An 11,130-nucleotide genomic window follows, 5' to 3' on the forward strand; every position below is an offset into this window, starting at 1 on the left:
CTAATTCCCCATTGAAATCGATTTGGTTTTATGTATCGTAGGCCTTGGTGGCGGTTCTTAGCTGCCAACCGTGATGTATTACATCGACCTGAATGAATCTATAACTGAGGCTAGAATCTATCTACATGTAGCCTGTAGTGCGAAAGTGAGCCGTAAACGCGGCGTATTCCGTCCAGGGAGATGATCGGTCATTTCCCGGCGCGGTCAGTGCCTGCCCATGATCCCAATGACTTCCTTGCGACCGGCAGTGTATGTAGCTTGGTGTGACTCCATTCACAGGTTCAGCTAGTCCTAAAGCCAACCTCAATGGAATTCAGGTGAAATAGGTAAAAGGGTATCATCCCAAATCTTCTTGTTTTCAAAACGGACTTGCGGCTTCTAAAAGCCCGGCCGCCTTGAATGTCCGAGGCGACGAGATGACCACTTCCACGGGGTATTTCCACTCCATATACTTCCCCCAACCTAAAGCGCTGCGGTCAGCCGGCGATCATCCTAAATCAGCGACGTGAAGTACATACCCCAATAAGCACACTTCCTCCCAAAATACTTCCCCACATACGGCACCACAACCATCGTCAACAGCAGCTCCAACTGCTGCAAGCTCTCCCTCCACTCTCGCTCGGCGTCGCTCTCGTCCCCGACGTCGGTGTCAGATCCGTCGTCCGTTGTCGCCTCGGACGGGAGGGAGTCGAAGTCGTTCTCGGAGGAGGGCTGCCGTTGCAGGAACTGGGAGGGGCTGTAGGATTCGTGGGGGGACGGGAGCTCGGAGGGGGTGGGGAGGATGTAGGATGAGGAGGTGGTGGTGGAGGCGCGGGAGGGGGGCGAGGGGGATGGGTCGGTCATTGTGTGGAAGGATAGGGGTGGAGATATATGCTTTATAACATCATGGACTTGAGATGGGAAGGCCCAGTTGCGAGCTGCGCAAGAGGATGGTTCAAGTGTCGACGTTGCTGCTGAGGTGAGCTCTCCACATCCTATCACGGGGATGGGGTTCAATTCACGGTCACATGACTGCCAAGGCTTTGCATTAGCTCGACGCGTCTTCGTCTTTAAACGCGTCGGACTTTAGTGCTCGGATTTCCACTCATCTTCCAGATATGCTGAAATTCCCAGCCCATGAGACACGCTTCAATCCACACCAACTTATACGATCAGAGAATTGAGTCACGCAATGGCCAACTTCTTCGATCTCAAGGCCCGCAAGGCCGCGGCAAGCGCTGGTGCATCATCAAAAGGAACGCAGAAAGCAGACCGAAGCTCACTCCAGCCATGGGTCGAGAAATAGTATGTCCTTCCTATGCACCGATGCCAGCCAGCACCCGTTCTCACACCTCCCAGCCGTCCTAAATCCCTCTCCGAAGTCACCGCCCAAGACCACACCATCTCCGTCCTCCAACGCACCATGCAAGCCTCAAACCTCCCGCACATGCTCTTCTACGGGCCCCCGGGCACCGGCAAGACCTCCACAATCCTCGCCCTCGCCAAGCAGCTCTACGGGCCCGAGCTGTTCCGCTCCCGCGTCCTCGAGCTCAACGCCTCCGACGAGCGTGGCATCGCCATCGTCCGCGAGAAGGTCAAGGACTTCGCCCGCCAGCAGCTGTCGAACCCGCCCTCCGGGCCAGCAGGGGTGGAGTATCGGAAGCGGTATCCCTGTCCGCCGTTTAAGATCATCGTGCTGGACGAGGCAGATAGCATGACGCAGGACGCGCAGAGTGCACTGCGGAGGACGATGGAGACGTATAGCAAGATCACGCGGTTCTGTCTGGTGTGCAACTACGTCACGAGGATCATCGATCCGCTGGCGAGTCGGTGTAGCAAGTTCCGGTTTAAGAGCCTCGATCATAAGAATGCGAGTCAGCGGCTGAAAGACATTGCGGGGACCGAGGGCATCAGGGTGGGTGATGGGGCCGTCGATGCATTGGTCAAGTGCAGTGAGGGCGACCTACGACGAGCGATCACGTATCTCCAGAGCGCCGCACGTCTCGTGGTGCCGACGAAACAAGCCGCAAAAGGGGAGGATGAGATGGACATCGACGATGCCGAGGGGTCGCAGCTGGTCACGGTGACGATCGTTGAAGAAATCGCCGGAATCATTCCGGGGCAGACGATCGAGAGTCTGCTAAACGCCATGCGACCCATGCCCAAAAAACAGGCGTACGACTCCATCGCGACGGTGGTGCAAGATCTGATTTCGGACGGGTGGAGCGCGTCGCAGCTGTTAAATCAGATGTACGAGAAGGTGCTCTTCGACGAGCGGATCGCGGACATACAGAAGCAGACCATCGCGATCGTCTTCTCCGAGACGGACAAGCGGCTCGTCGACGGGGCGGACGAACATCTCGAAGTGCTCGATCTGGCGTTGAAGGTGTCCGAGTGCATGGCATGAGGAGTCCATGAAGCATACATGACCGTCACGAAATGAATGGGATGCACGGCGTTTCAACATTTCATTATCATCTGCCGAAGTCCAGGTTGTGATGAATCTTGCCAACTATCCAGGCTGACCTTCCTCTACACAAGACCCCTCGTTATTGCCTTGCGGACGCATTCGCATGCTATGTATACTGCGCTCGAACGGACCGGAACGATCTAAGTATGGGTTTGGGCCAAGATGTGGTCGACCGATCGGTCGGTATCGTCAATCTATTTCAAGCTAAACCCCTTGACCCTCTTAGCAAGCTGATCGGTAGAAGGACTGGCAGTGGCAGTGCTGGGGCTTGGGGTGTTGTCGGAAAAGGGCTGATGGTCTGAAAAGGGACGCTTCGGGGGTCTCTCACCGCTGTCATGGACAATTGTCCGGAGTGTGGCCCAACCGGGAGCGTTCTGCAACTGGTAGCCGTCGGCGAGGTCGTGCTTGGATGCGAGGCGGCACAGGACCTCCTCCTCCTCCTAATCGAATAATATTAGCGAGATATAGACAGCGAATGAAACGTGTACACACCTTGCTCAGAATGTTCAGCGAATGGATGTAGCAGAGCAAGTGGAAGTCCGAGACCAGGTTGGTCCCACCCGCCTGGTTCAGCAACGGCGCCGACGACGAGGCCTGGATCTGCTTGGCTAACGCATGGAAATCCTGCGCCGCTCCCAGAATCTCGCGGTTCTCGATCGGGAACCCGGTGTGCGTGAATTGCGGCTTTCCATCCGTCGGGAAGCCATGCGTCAGGGCGACCAGCAGATACTCGACCGGGAACGCGGGCTTCGCGTTCTGCTGCACCTTCGCGCCGTACTCGTTCAGCTTGCGGTAGAACACCTCGGGGATGTAGCGCACGCGGCCCAGCGACTGGTCCTCGGTTTCGTTCTGCACGAGCATCTGCCCCGGCTCAGCGGATGGCTCGATGATATCCGCGTGGACCATCTCCACGGCGGAGTTGCTGGCTTGGTACGCGGAGATGCCGATTTGGCCCGATTGGTCGCCGCTGACGACGCAGGTGACGAAGTTGGATCCGAATTTGCCGGTGTCGCTCCACTTGGTCGGTCTCGGATACCGGCCCTGGTATCGTGCTGCGAACACGATCTCGAGTGATGAAAGGAAGTACGAATCGATGTGTCGTTTGCACACGACCGTTCCATCGCCCGCTCCAGCGTCCAGCAAATCGGTGAAGATCACGCCTATCCTCTGCATCCCGCACATTCTCGCCACCTCGTCCACTGCGTCTTCGTTCGCCCACTCTCCCAGACTGATTCCGTCCACTTCACAGACTTGCGGGGGTTCGTAGATCGCCTCGACGACCGCTTTGGTCCCGAGCGGCACTTCTGTGTATTCCTCGCATCTGCCATATAAGAAACCCAACCGCTGGGACCCCGAGTGCCTCCAGAATTCTAGCAACGAGTTGACCATTCCCGACGAGGAAAACTCCACGTGGTCGACCATCCGGAATTCCTGTGGTTGTAGTGTGATTGCGCTAGGCTGGCATTTCGTACAGATACCATCCGGCCATGGTGGATGACCGGAGGGACATTCCGGCCGTACTCGGAAATAGGGCTCGGTCAGTGGAGGCATATATGACGAGCCGGACTCGGGTTTGTTCTTGCCGTGGTTGATCTTTCGGAGATAGCTGTGGAAGGAGAGGTGTTTGATGTTCTTCTCTTTTAAATGTCCGGCATCGTATGGCTCCAGCGGCATGCAGTAGTCGCACATGCCCTTCGCGCCGTGGCGGCACATCTTGACGTCTTTCGGCCGCGAGATCTTGCCGTCTTGCTTGTCAAGGGCGTCATCCAACGGGGATTGTTTCACGACGTCCCACGGATTCCTTATGGTGGTTGGTGCGGTGTTTGACGAAGTGGCCGTGGCGGTACTTGTGCTTCGAGCCGGCTGTCCGTTTAGACTTCTCCCTCCTTCGGGTGCGGAGCCATTTGCATGCCCATTGCCGTCGACGTTGGTGGTCGCATAGTCGTAGTATAGCATATCTCCATGGCTAATGACAAATGTTAGCCGTCTCTAGATACTGGTGGTATGAGGCATTATAGCCCTACCTCAGTCCCACTCTCTCAAAGCTGATCCCTTTGAGATCCCGGATCGGCCTCTCATCCCCACCGCGGGGCTTATTACTGAGCGTTATAGAACTCTTATCGACGTTTGGCGGTAGCTTTTCGGCAAGCTCATTCTGGATGGACGGAAAATCCCCCTTGGGATTGACATTCAAGCGGAACTGGCCATCACGACCTTGGAAGCGGAGGATTATCTTGCTCATAGGGGGATGATGGGCTCTCGCTGAGCCAGGCTATGGGTATCAGATCGGAGCAGAACGAGAATGAAAAGTCCAGAACAGCTACTTTTAGTTATGTGAGGGTGTTTGAGCGGTGTTTAAAATGGGAGAATGGGAGAGATAAACTTCGGAAGAGGCAAGAGGCAAGTTGTCAAGTGTTATGTATTAGAACCGAAGCTCCAAGTTGAAGCTCCAAGTCGAGGTCGAAGCTTTGCGTCAGCGCGTTGCCTAATTATTTACTCCACAGTCCACACATCGCCACTATCCAGGTTCACTGTCACTGGCTCAGTATCAGAACCTCTGCCGATGTGATCACGGACATATTCATTCACAGACATGTACACATAATCGCCTCGTCAGGTGTTGATAGAATCTACTGTTGTGTACCTATTTCCTACGAAGAAGCTGCAACACTCACCAGAATGGGCAGTGCATTTCTCCTACAGCATTGTGTATGCGATTCCTATCACCTCCATCGTTGAGCTGCGAACCCGCCCTGCACCCTACCAAGCTTCTAGGTCGCCTTTGATGCGTGTTTCCTAGCTCCCATTGACAATGGCGTCCAGCGATCGATGGATATGGCTCGGAGTTGGCGTGTTGACCTTCGTCGCTGTCAAGAGCGTCTCCTACGCCCTCGGAGACATCCTGCGCTTGACCGAAATTCAAGACCATAAACGAACTCCAGGTGTCTCGCAGGAGACGGAAGATGGTATGTATGCCACGTCTTGATATCCAGAACTACGGCTCACATTTGCCTAGCGATCAACCTCGAGTCGCTATATCTTCTTGCGACCTGCCCAAATGTCGATATCCGGAAAGCGTATGTATCCCTTCGGTTTGCATCGCAGCAACGCTAACCTGTCCCAGCGCTCTCAAGATTTTCTGCGACCGCTTCTCCCAGAACAACACAGCCAAGATGCTCCTAGGCGACGATCTCCTCCACCCCGACCCCGAAACCCGCACCATGGCCGCCCAAGCGGCCGCCGTTTTGGAGAAGTACGACGTCTCCCACGCTATCCACCAACTGCCACTCCCCTTTCTAAACCCGCAGAACCCGAGCGCGCGGACGCGGACGCGGGAAGAGAATCCGGAAGAGCTCGCGCTCCGGCGACGACGACGGGAGGCGATGGTTCTGAACGAGGGGGATCACCCGGTGCGGCAGGACGATATTATTCAACGAGGGGGGCGGGCGAGAGACGACGAGACGGCGATGACGGAAAGAGCTTTGGCAAGTCTGTCGGAGGAGCCTTCTGCTAGTACCTTAATGAACCGGCGTCGGGGGAGGCTGTCGGAGGAGACCGTCGGCATTTGATATGTGATGCCATGCTTAGATGTCGTCCAACGGCACTCCATTTGTTGCGACTGGCGATCTATTGAATGGGCATTCATGAGACGACGCGATACCCCATTACCCTAGGGGCTTAACAGTCATGCGTTGCGGGTCATGGCGAGCAACAGGACGCTTACACATTACACCGAAGCAATCCTCCAGCCTCCAAACCACTGAAGATTGCATGTTGGCGTGCTCAGCTCACGCCAACACTTGGACCTCGAAATCACAGTTCGAGGCATAAGACTTTGGCTCGAAGCCCTCCATTTCCGAATCTCGAACTCCTGGTTGCAGATGCCATTTACACTGACCAATCTAATGAGCCTCGGAGCTCAGCCTGCGCTATCTACTTCATGGGCATGGCGGCTACTTGTAAGATCCCGTAACGGGGCCGGTAGATTCCCTACCGCCATGACTTCGGATCCGATAGCCGTTTATTATGCTCTTCGAAGCCCACCCTCATGGCTTCGCAACATCTTCGACGAATCTCTGTGGATCCCCCGTTACTGTTGAGACGACAGTTCTTTAAAGATGATCAGCTACCCCGCTCGAAGCGATTAGCTCAACAAGATGTATGGACAGGCACAACATTAGAGCGTTCTCTTCATTAGTGAACTATTCACTCGGAACACGGATTGGACCGATGTCTATTGAAGCTAGCGTCTCTCCACGGTGGCGTTCGAGGGCACACCCAGGCTGTCGATACGACCGAGCATGTATTCCATCATTCGATACGCGGCACTTGGAGCGAACTATTTATCCGCATTAGCGATTCGATGCATCTCAGAGAATGCTGGATTCAAAAAACTCGCCTGCGGAATCATGTGGCCACTCAAGGATATCTCTACCCAAGTCAACCCTCGCTCCGTCCTCGTGTTCCCCACCGTCCCCGTCGAAGCCAACCCAGGGACATAGTCGTAATTCTGATTCCAGTACGTGTCCGGAACGTAGACGGGGTCCGACGGACGCTTGGTGAAACCCTGGACGCCGTTCCAGGTCATGTTTTGGATGGTCATCAACGTGCCGTTCGTGAGCAGGACATAGTCGAGGTTCCCGTGGACGATCATGGTGCGGTTGGTCTTTTCGATCACCCGGGGCAGGACGCTGATGCCGCTGGGGTCCGAGGTGTCGATGTCGAGCACACCGTCTGAACATTCTTCCCATAGGCCGATGGGCGCGTTGATGGCTTTTTGGACCTCTGTTGCGAGGTTAGTCGGCGCCAACATCAGTGCCTAGGAATATCCCTACCTTCCCGATTGAAGAAAATCTCCGTGCCTGGGGGGGTGTACGCGAAGCTGCCAGGGAAGCCGAGAACATCCCATAGGACGGGGCACGTCGTTGAGATTTCATAGACGCTAAAACAGGGGTTGATCAGAGAGACCGCGGTGTAGATGTCACCCCAGAGGTCGCAACCGGGATCGTTGCCGGTTTGGGGCGGAAGATCCATCTTTCCGACGGGTGGGAAGGTAAAGTACTTGTTGAAGTAATCGGTATAGCCGCAGGACTCTGCGCGAGCATGAATGTCGGCCATGAAAGTCTCGTTTAAGCTGAACAAGTGGGGCCAATGATCAACGAATGGTACGGCAGGAACTGGAGCAAGTCAGTGATTTACGCTGCTATATACGACTCGAAGCCATACTCTGAGTTGCAAAAACGTCATCTCCAATGACGGGACTGCGGAAAGTTAGTGTACGGGTTCAAAGTCTCTATTCTGCCACTCACTCGTAGATCGTAATGCCTTGGACATCGAAGTACTTCTCATTCGTTTCGTTGAGCATGGCATCCGCGATATACGGAACATAGTATCCAGCATACGATTCTCCCACGACGTAGATATGCTTGTTATGGAGCTTGAACGTGTCCATGAAGTTCTTCCAGAATCCAAGGAACTGTTCCGCAACTTCTTCCTCTGAGGTGGCAGTGGGCGTACCCTGAGAGAAGCCAGTGCCGACGGGTTGCTCCACAAAGACGATGTTAGTCAGATTCTTGAACGCCCACGGATTGTAGGACACGCCGGCGGTGCCCCATTGCCAGAGAAAGTGGCCGGACTCTTGGAGCAGACCTTCGAGGGAGCTGCAGCCCGGTCCGCCGTTCAGCCAAATCGTGACATCATCTTTCCCGACGGGATTGTCGGTTGGGAAGTACCAGAAGTAGAGCTGGCTCGCATTCTTAGACTCGGAGATTGGCATCAGTCCAGCGTAAGACTCTCCTATGTCGAAGGGGACATCGGGAATCTCCTTTCCGTTGACTTTGTACTTCCTCGCTCGGTCCGTCTGTTCAACATAGGGCTCTCTGGGGGCCAGCGGGGCTGTCCGTGGCTTGATGGGCTTAGGATGCGGTCGCTCCGGCAGCTTCTTCCTCGTCCCAATGTTCTTCGAGCTACGTGCAGCAACGTCGCTGAACAAGACTCCAAACAGCAGAAAGAGGGAGATGAGATATCTCATTGTGACCGTATGGATCTGAACACCTATGATTGATCTTCAGAGTGTTGCATAGATGGAAGTCGAAATCAGAGGAAGGGGCCAAAGAATATCAAATCGGATTCAGGACCTCTGTGGTTTGAGAAAGCCGGTGGTACTCAAAGTGCCACTCCAGGCTAAAGCACCTGTAAATCACTGATGAGGCTCGAAACGAATTGACAGAACTGAAAGAACTGAAGTAAACTGAGGTGTTAAACGGATACCTAAGATTCCATCCGCCTACCTGGAACTATATGGGATTCCTGCAAGGTGAACATCGACTGTGACTTGTGTTAGTCCCTTACGTCCATCCAGCATCCCCAATATTTTCGAACCAACATGCTGATCATTGAAGCAGACTCCACCGACGGGAAGCAAACAAGAACAAAGCTGCCCATGTTTACTATCATGCTAGGATGATTATCGGGATACTGGCGTAATATTGCATGTGGATAGTCAATGGGACCTCCCAAGATGGGGATAGTTGACGGCAGGGGGAAGACTAGCAGACGATAGACGGGGGCGCGCCGGCGTAGAGCTGCAACATCCTCCTGCTGATCGGCATGATGAGATACGTTCTAGGTAGGACGCAAGGAAACTTAGCAAAGATTGAAGGGCTGAAGGTCACGATGGCATTGACGAATACGAAGTGCTGGATTCCTGGAGGCTGGAGATAAGAGACTTATCCAAACCTAAGGGCCAAGACTTAGGAGTTTGGAGAATGGAAGCTAAGCCTGTGGGAAGCAGACAAGCTTTGGCTCCCCCGCTTGAGGTCCCAGCATTGAGCATATTACTATATACTACGAAGTAGTATATACATAGGGCAGAGATAGATGGGTAGTTATGTAATTATGAACTACCTTACGGAATACGAACCGTTCATAGTATGGTTGAATAAGTAGAGATATGGTTGTATGAAAGCTCCCAGATTTGGCTCTTTCCCTGTTAGAGGTATCCTTCTTCGACTTCCCCACCATGGTCGAATATGAAGGTAGTACGGGAGGTAAAGCAGCATATTGCGAAAGGAATGCCGTCGCGAATCAACTTAGGCAGGATTGGTTTCCATGTAGAACTTGAAGTCCCTCGCTGACATATGAGCAAAGTGCTGTCGCAAGCGGCCTGAAATTTTTCCAGGTCTTCAACTATGCTTATGCCTTATGATGCTTCATGATGCTTCGAATCAGCTGCAGGAGATGAGCGACCGCGAGAAAAACGCGTCAAGACTTGCAATTCGACGCCACGCGACAACAATTGGGGTATATCGCAATTAACGATTTCCTACAGACTGTGCGCTGGGCTGGTTGACTCGGGAGTCCCTTTTCCCATCCGTTCCTATCTCACATGAAGCTGGCATAGCAAACTATGCCCAATCGTTCAGGCAGACTCTAGCTTGCCCATCTCAAAAACCGGCCTGGTGTTTCTCTAACGCTCTTCATACTGGCTTTTCCCCGTGCTTTTGCTCTACCACCTGCAAGTCATGGCATGGGTGCATGTCCTCGGCAGTAACATTACACATAAGACACAAATCGAAGTCGTTGCATACAGTACAGTGAAAGCGGGGACCATATATATCCTGCCTTGCAGTTAGAAGAGTCTTCTGGTTCCTGACTGGACTTACATGGAAACAGCAGTTACACCAAAAGGAATCATCACCACGAACACCTTTCGTCGCCATTGCTAATGTCGAATTAGAACTGGACTGCGCAATGAGAGACGAAGATTCGGTTGTTCCCAACACTGCGGACAGTGACGCTTCCGTCCCAGGTTCAAAATTGGGGTTCCTGTGGAACAGAGCCATAGAAACCGGGCTCCATATTCCTGGAGGGCGTACGGTATGAACCAATGTTTCATAACCACCATTCTTAATCAGAAGCTTGACGACATCCAGGTCGCCGGTTCTGCAGGCCCAATGCAATGGGCTCCATTTGTTTGCATCCGGAACCTTGATGGGATCGAGTTCCAACACCCTCTGGATGACCTCTATCGAACCACTAGAACAAGCATAGTAGATTGTGCTATTGCCCGCGAGGTCAACATCGCTGCAACGGAGCCCTTGGCCTAGCAGATAATTTACGCAGTGGACGTTCCCACCGCGAGCCGCCACATGAATCGGCGTGCGTCCCATTCGATCCCTAATGGTGATATCAGCCCCGTAGGTTTCCACTAGAGTCTGAAGCACTGTAAGATAGCCTTTAAATGCTGCAGCGTGTACAGCGGTACCATAATTATCGCAAGTGGCGTTGATATCGAGAAGGGGCTGGAGCGAAGAGTCGATAGGCGGAACTTTTTGGCCAGCTAGAGATCGGCCTGATGAATTGCGCGGTACAGTCTCCGGTGGGACCGTGGAACGATGTCTGATACCGAAGAGAAGGTTCACAATTTGGATATTCCCAGAAAGCGCTGAAGAATGTAATAGACTCTGTCGATTTTTGGTTAGAGTATTCGCTTCCGCTCCGCGGTCGAGCAGCAGCCGGACCACTTCGATGTGGCCGCTATCAGCTGCTGCGTTTATAGGCGTCCATCCGTCCTTGTTTGGAGTGTTGGCATCTGCTCCGCGGTCGAGCAGCAGACGGACCACTTCGATGTGACCACGGTTCGCGGCTGAGTTCACAGGCGTCCATCCGTTACTGTTTGG

General features: G+C 53.7%; 7 protein-coding genes across 7 annotated transcripts in view; 2 read left to right on the forward strand and 5 right to left on the reverse strand.

Moving 5' to 3' along the window:
* Positions 1-2: 2 nt before the first annotated feature.
* P152DRAFT_481242 (uncharacterized protein) lies at positions 3-936 on the reverse strand. Its single transcript, XM_033681805.1, has 2 exons — positions 519-936; positions 3-462 (listed from the first exon to the last, which is right to left on the reverse strand). Exons 1-2 carry the CDS (start codon positions 841-843, stop codon positions 359-361), a joined length of 429 nt encoding a protein of 142 aa, XP_033535723.1. The 5' UTR covers positions 844-936; the 3' UTR covers positions 3-358.
* Positions 937-1,099: 163 nt separating this feature from the next.
* Positions 1,100-2,653, forward strand: P152DRAFT_433841 (P-loop containing nucleoside triphosphate hydrolase protein). The gene is made up of 2 exons (XM_033677476.1): positions 1,100-1,284; positions 1,339-2,653. The coding sequence occupies exons 1-2, from the start codon at positions 1,172-1,174 to the stop codon at positions 2,384-2,386; spliced, it is 1,161 nt and encodes a 386-aa protein (XP_033535724.1). The 5' UTR covers positions 1,100-1,171; the 3' UTR covers positions 2,387-2,653.
* Positions 2,531-4,922, reverse strand: P152DRAFT_414746 (nuclear protein localization protein 4). Its single transcript, XM_033677035.1, has 3 exons — positions 4,474-4,922; positions 2,942-4,415; positions 2,531-2,889 (listed from the first exon to the last, which is right to left on the reverse strand). Exons 1-3 carry the CDS (start codon positions 4,689-4,691, stop codon positions 2,644-2,646), a joined length of 1,938 nt encoding a protein of 645 aa, XP_033535725.1. The 5' UTR covers positions 4,692-4,922; the 3' UTR covers positions 2,531-2,643.
* A 339-nt stretch (positions 4,923-5,261) lies between these two features.
* P152DRAFT_472860 (uncharacterized protein) lies at positions 5,262-6,018 on the forward strand (the record flags this gene model as incomplete). Its single annotated transcript, XM_033681185.1, has 3 exons — positions 5,262-5,415; positions 5,466-5,526; positions 5,574-6,018. 3 exons carry the CDS (start codon positions 5,262-5,264, stop codon positions 6,016-6,018), a joined length of 660 nt encoding a protein of 219 aa, XP_033535726.1.
* A 602-nt stretch (positions 6,019-6,620) lies between these two features.
* On the reverse strand, positions 6,621-8,946 carry P152DRAFT_304656 (alpha/beta-hydrolase). The gene is made up of 7 exons (XM_033675111.1): positions 8,835-8,946; positions 8,740-8,776; positions 7,759-8,680; positions 7,676-7,710; positions 7,285-7,626; positions 6,849-7,234; positions 6,621-6,788 (listed from the first exon to the last, which is right to left on the reverse strand). Exons 3-7 carry the CDS (start codon positions 8,478-8,480, stop codon positions 6,693-6,695), a joined length of 1,581 nt encoding a protein of 526 aa, XP_033535727.1. The 5' UTR covers positions 8,481-8,680; positions 8,740-8,776; positions 8,835-8,946; the 3' UTR covers positions 6,621-6,692.
* Positions 8,947-9,710: 764 nt separating this feature from the next.
* P152DRAFT_457455 (uncharacterized protein) lies at positions 9,711-10,232 on the reverse strand. The gene is made up of 2 exons (XM_033679228.1): positions 10,114-10,232; positions 9,711-10,068 (listed from the first exon to the last, which is right to left on the reverse strand). Exons 1-2 carry the CDS (start codon positions 10,168-10,170, stop codon positions 9,928-9,930), a joined length of 198 nt encoding a protein of 65 aa, XP_033535728.1. The 5' UTR covers positions 10,171-10,232; the 3' UTR covers positions 9,711-9,927.
* A 649-nt stretch (positions 10,233-10,881) lies between these two features.
* Positions 10,882-11,130, reverse strand: part of P152DRAFT_304349 (uncharacterized protein) — a 3,619-nt gene continuing 3,370 nt past the window's right edge. The window contains exon 3 of the mRNA XM_033675109.1: positions 10,882-11,122. The gene's annotated coding sequence lies outside the window, so the exon portion shown is untranslated. The remainder of the gene's footprint in view (positions 11,123-11,130) is intronic.

This window comes from Eremomyces bilateralis (assembly GCF_010015585.1).
Source record: "Eremomyces bilateralis CBS 781.70 unplaced genomic scaffold P152scaffold_6, whole genome shotgun sequence".
Taxonomy (NCBI): domain Eukaryota; kingdom Fungi; phylum Ascomycota; class Dothideomycetes; order Eremomycetales; family Eremomycetaceae; genus Eremomyces; species Eremomyces bilateralis.

What these genes read in the sequence shown, in the direction of transcription:
- P152DRAFT_481242 (XM_033681805.1), bottom strand. Translation starts at nt 843, where the DNA reads ATGACCGACCCATCCCCCTCGCCCCCCTCCCGCGCCTCCACCACCACC. An exon ending in GAGGAAGTGTGCTTATTGGG is followed by an intron (nt 463 to 518) that starts GTATGTACTTCA and finishes GCAGCGCTTTAG; the next exon opens with GTTGGGGGAAGTATATGGAG.
- P152DRAFT_433841 (XM_033677476.1), top strand. Translation starts at nt 1,172, where the DNA reads ATGGCCAACTTCTTCGATCTCAAGGCCCGCAAGGCCGCGGCAAGCGCT. An exon ending in CAGCCATGGGTCGAGAAATA is followed by an intron (nt 1,285 to 1,338) that starts GTATGTCCTTCC and finishes CACACCTCCCAG; the next exon opens with CCGTCCTAAATCCCTCTCCG.
- P152DRAFT_414746 (XM_033677035.1), bottom strand. Translation starts at nt 4,691, where the DNA reads ATGAGCAAGATAATCCTCCGCTTCCAAGGTCGTGATGGCCAGTTCCGC. An exon ending in TTTGAGAGAGTGGGACTGAG is followed by an intron (nt 4,416 to 4,473) that starts GTAGGGCTATAA and finishes ATTTGTCATTAG; the next exon opens with CCATGGAGATATGCTATACT. An exon ending in CGCTGAACATTCTGAGCAAG is followed by an intron (nt 2,890 to 2,941) that starts GTGTGTACACGT and finishes TTATTCGATTAG; the next exon opens with GAGGAGGAGGAGGTCCTGTG.
- P152DRAFT_304656 (XM_033675111.1), bottom strand. Translation starts at nt 8,480, where the DNA reads ATGAGATATCTCATCTCCCTCTTTCTGCTGTTTGGAGTCTTGTTCAGC. An exon ending in TGACGTTTTTGCAACTCAGA is followed by an intron (nt 7,627 to 7,675) that starts GTATGGCTTCGA and finishes GACTTGCTCCAG; the next exon opens with TTCCTGCCGTACCATTCGTT. An exon ending in GATTTTCTTCAATCGGGAAG is followed by an intron (nt 7,235 to 7,284) that starts GTAGGGATATTC and finishes ACCTCGCAACAG; the next exon opens with AGGTCCAAAAAGCCATCAAC.
- P152DRAFT_457455 (XM_033679228.1), bottom strand. Translation starts at nt 10,170, where the DNA reads ATGGCGACGAAAGGTGTTCGTGGTGATGATTCCTTTTGGTGTAACTGC. An exon ending in GGTGTAACTGCTGTTTCCAT is followed by an intron (nt 10,069 to 10,113) that starts GTAAGTCCAGTC and finishes ACTGCAAGGCAG; the next exon opens with GATATATATGGTCCCCGCTT.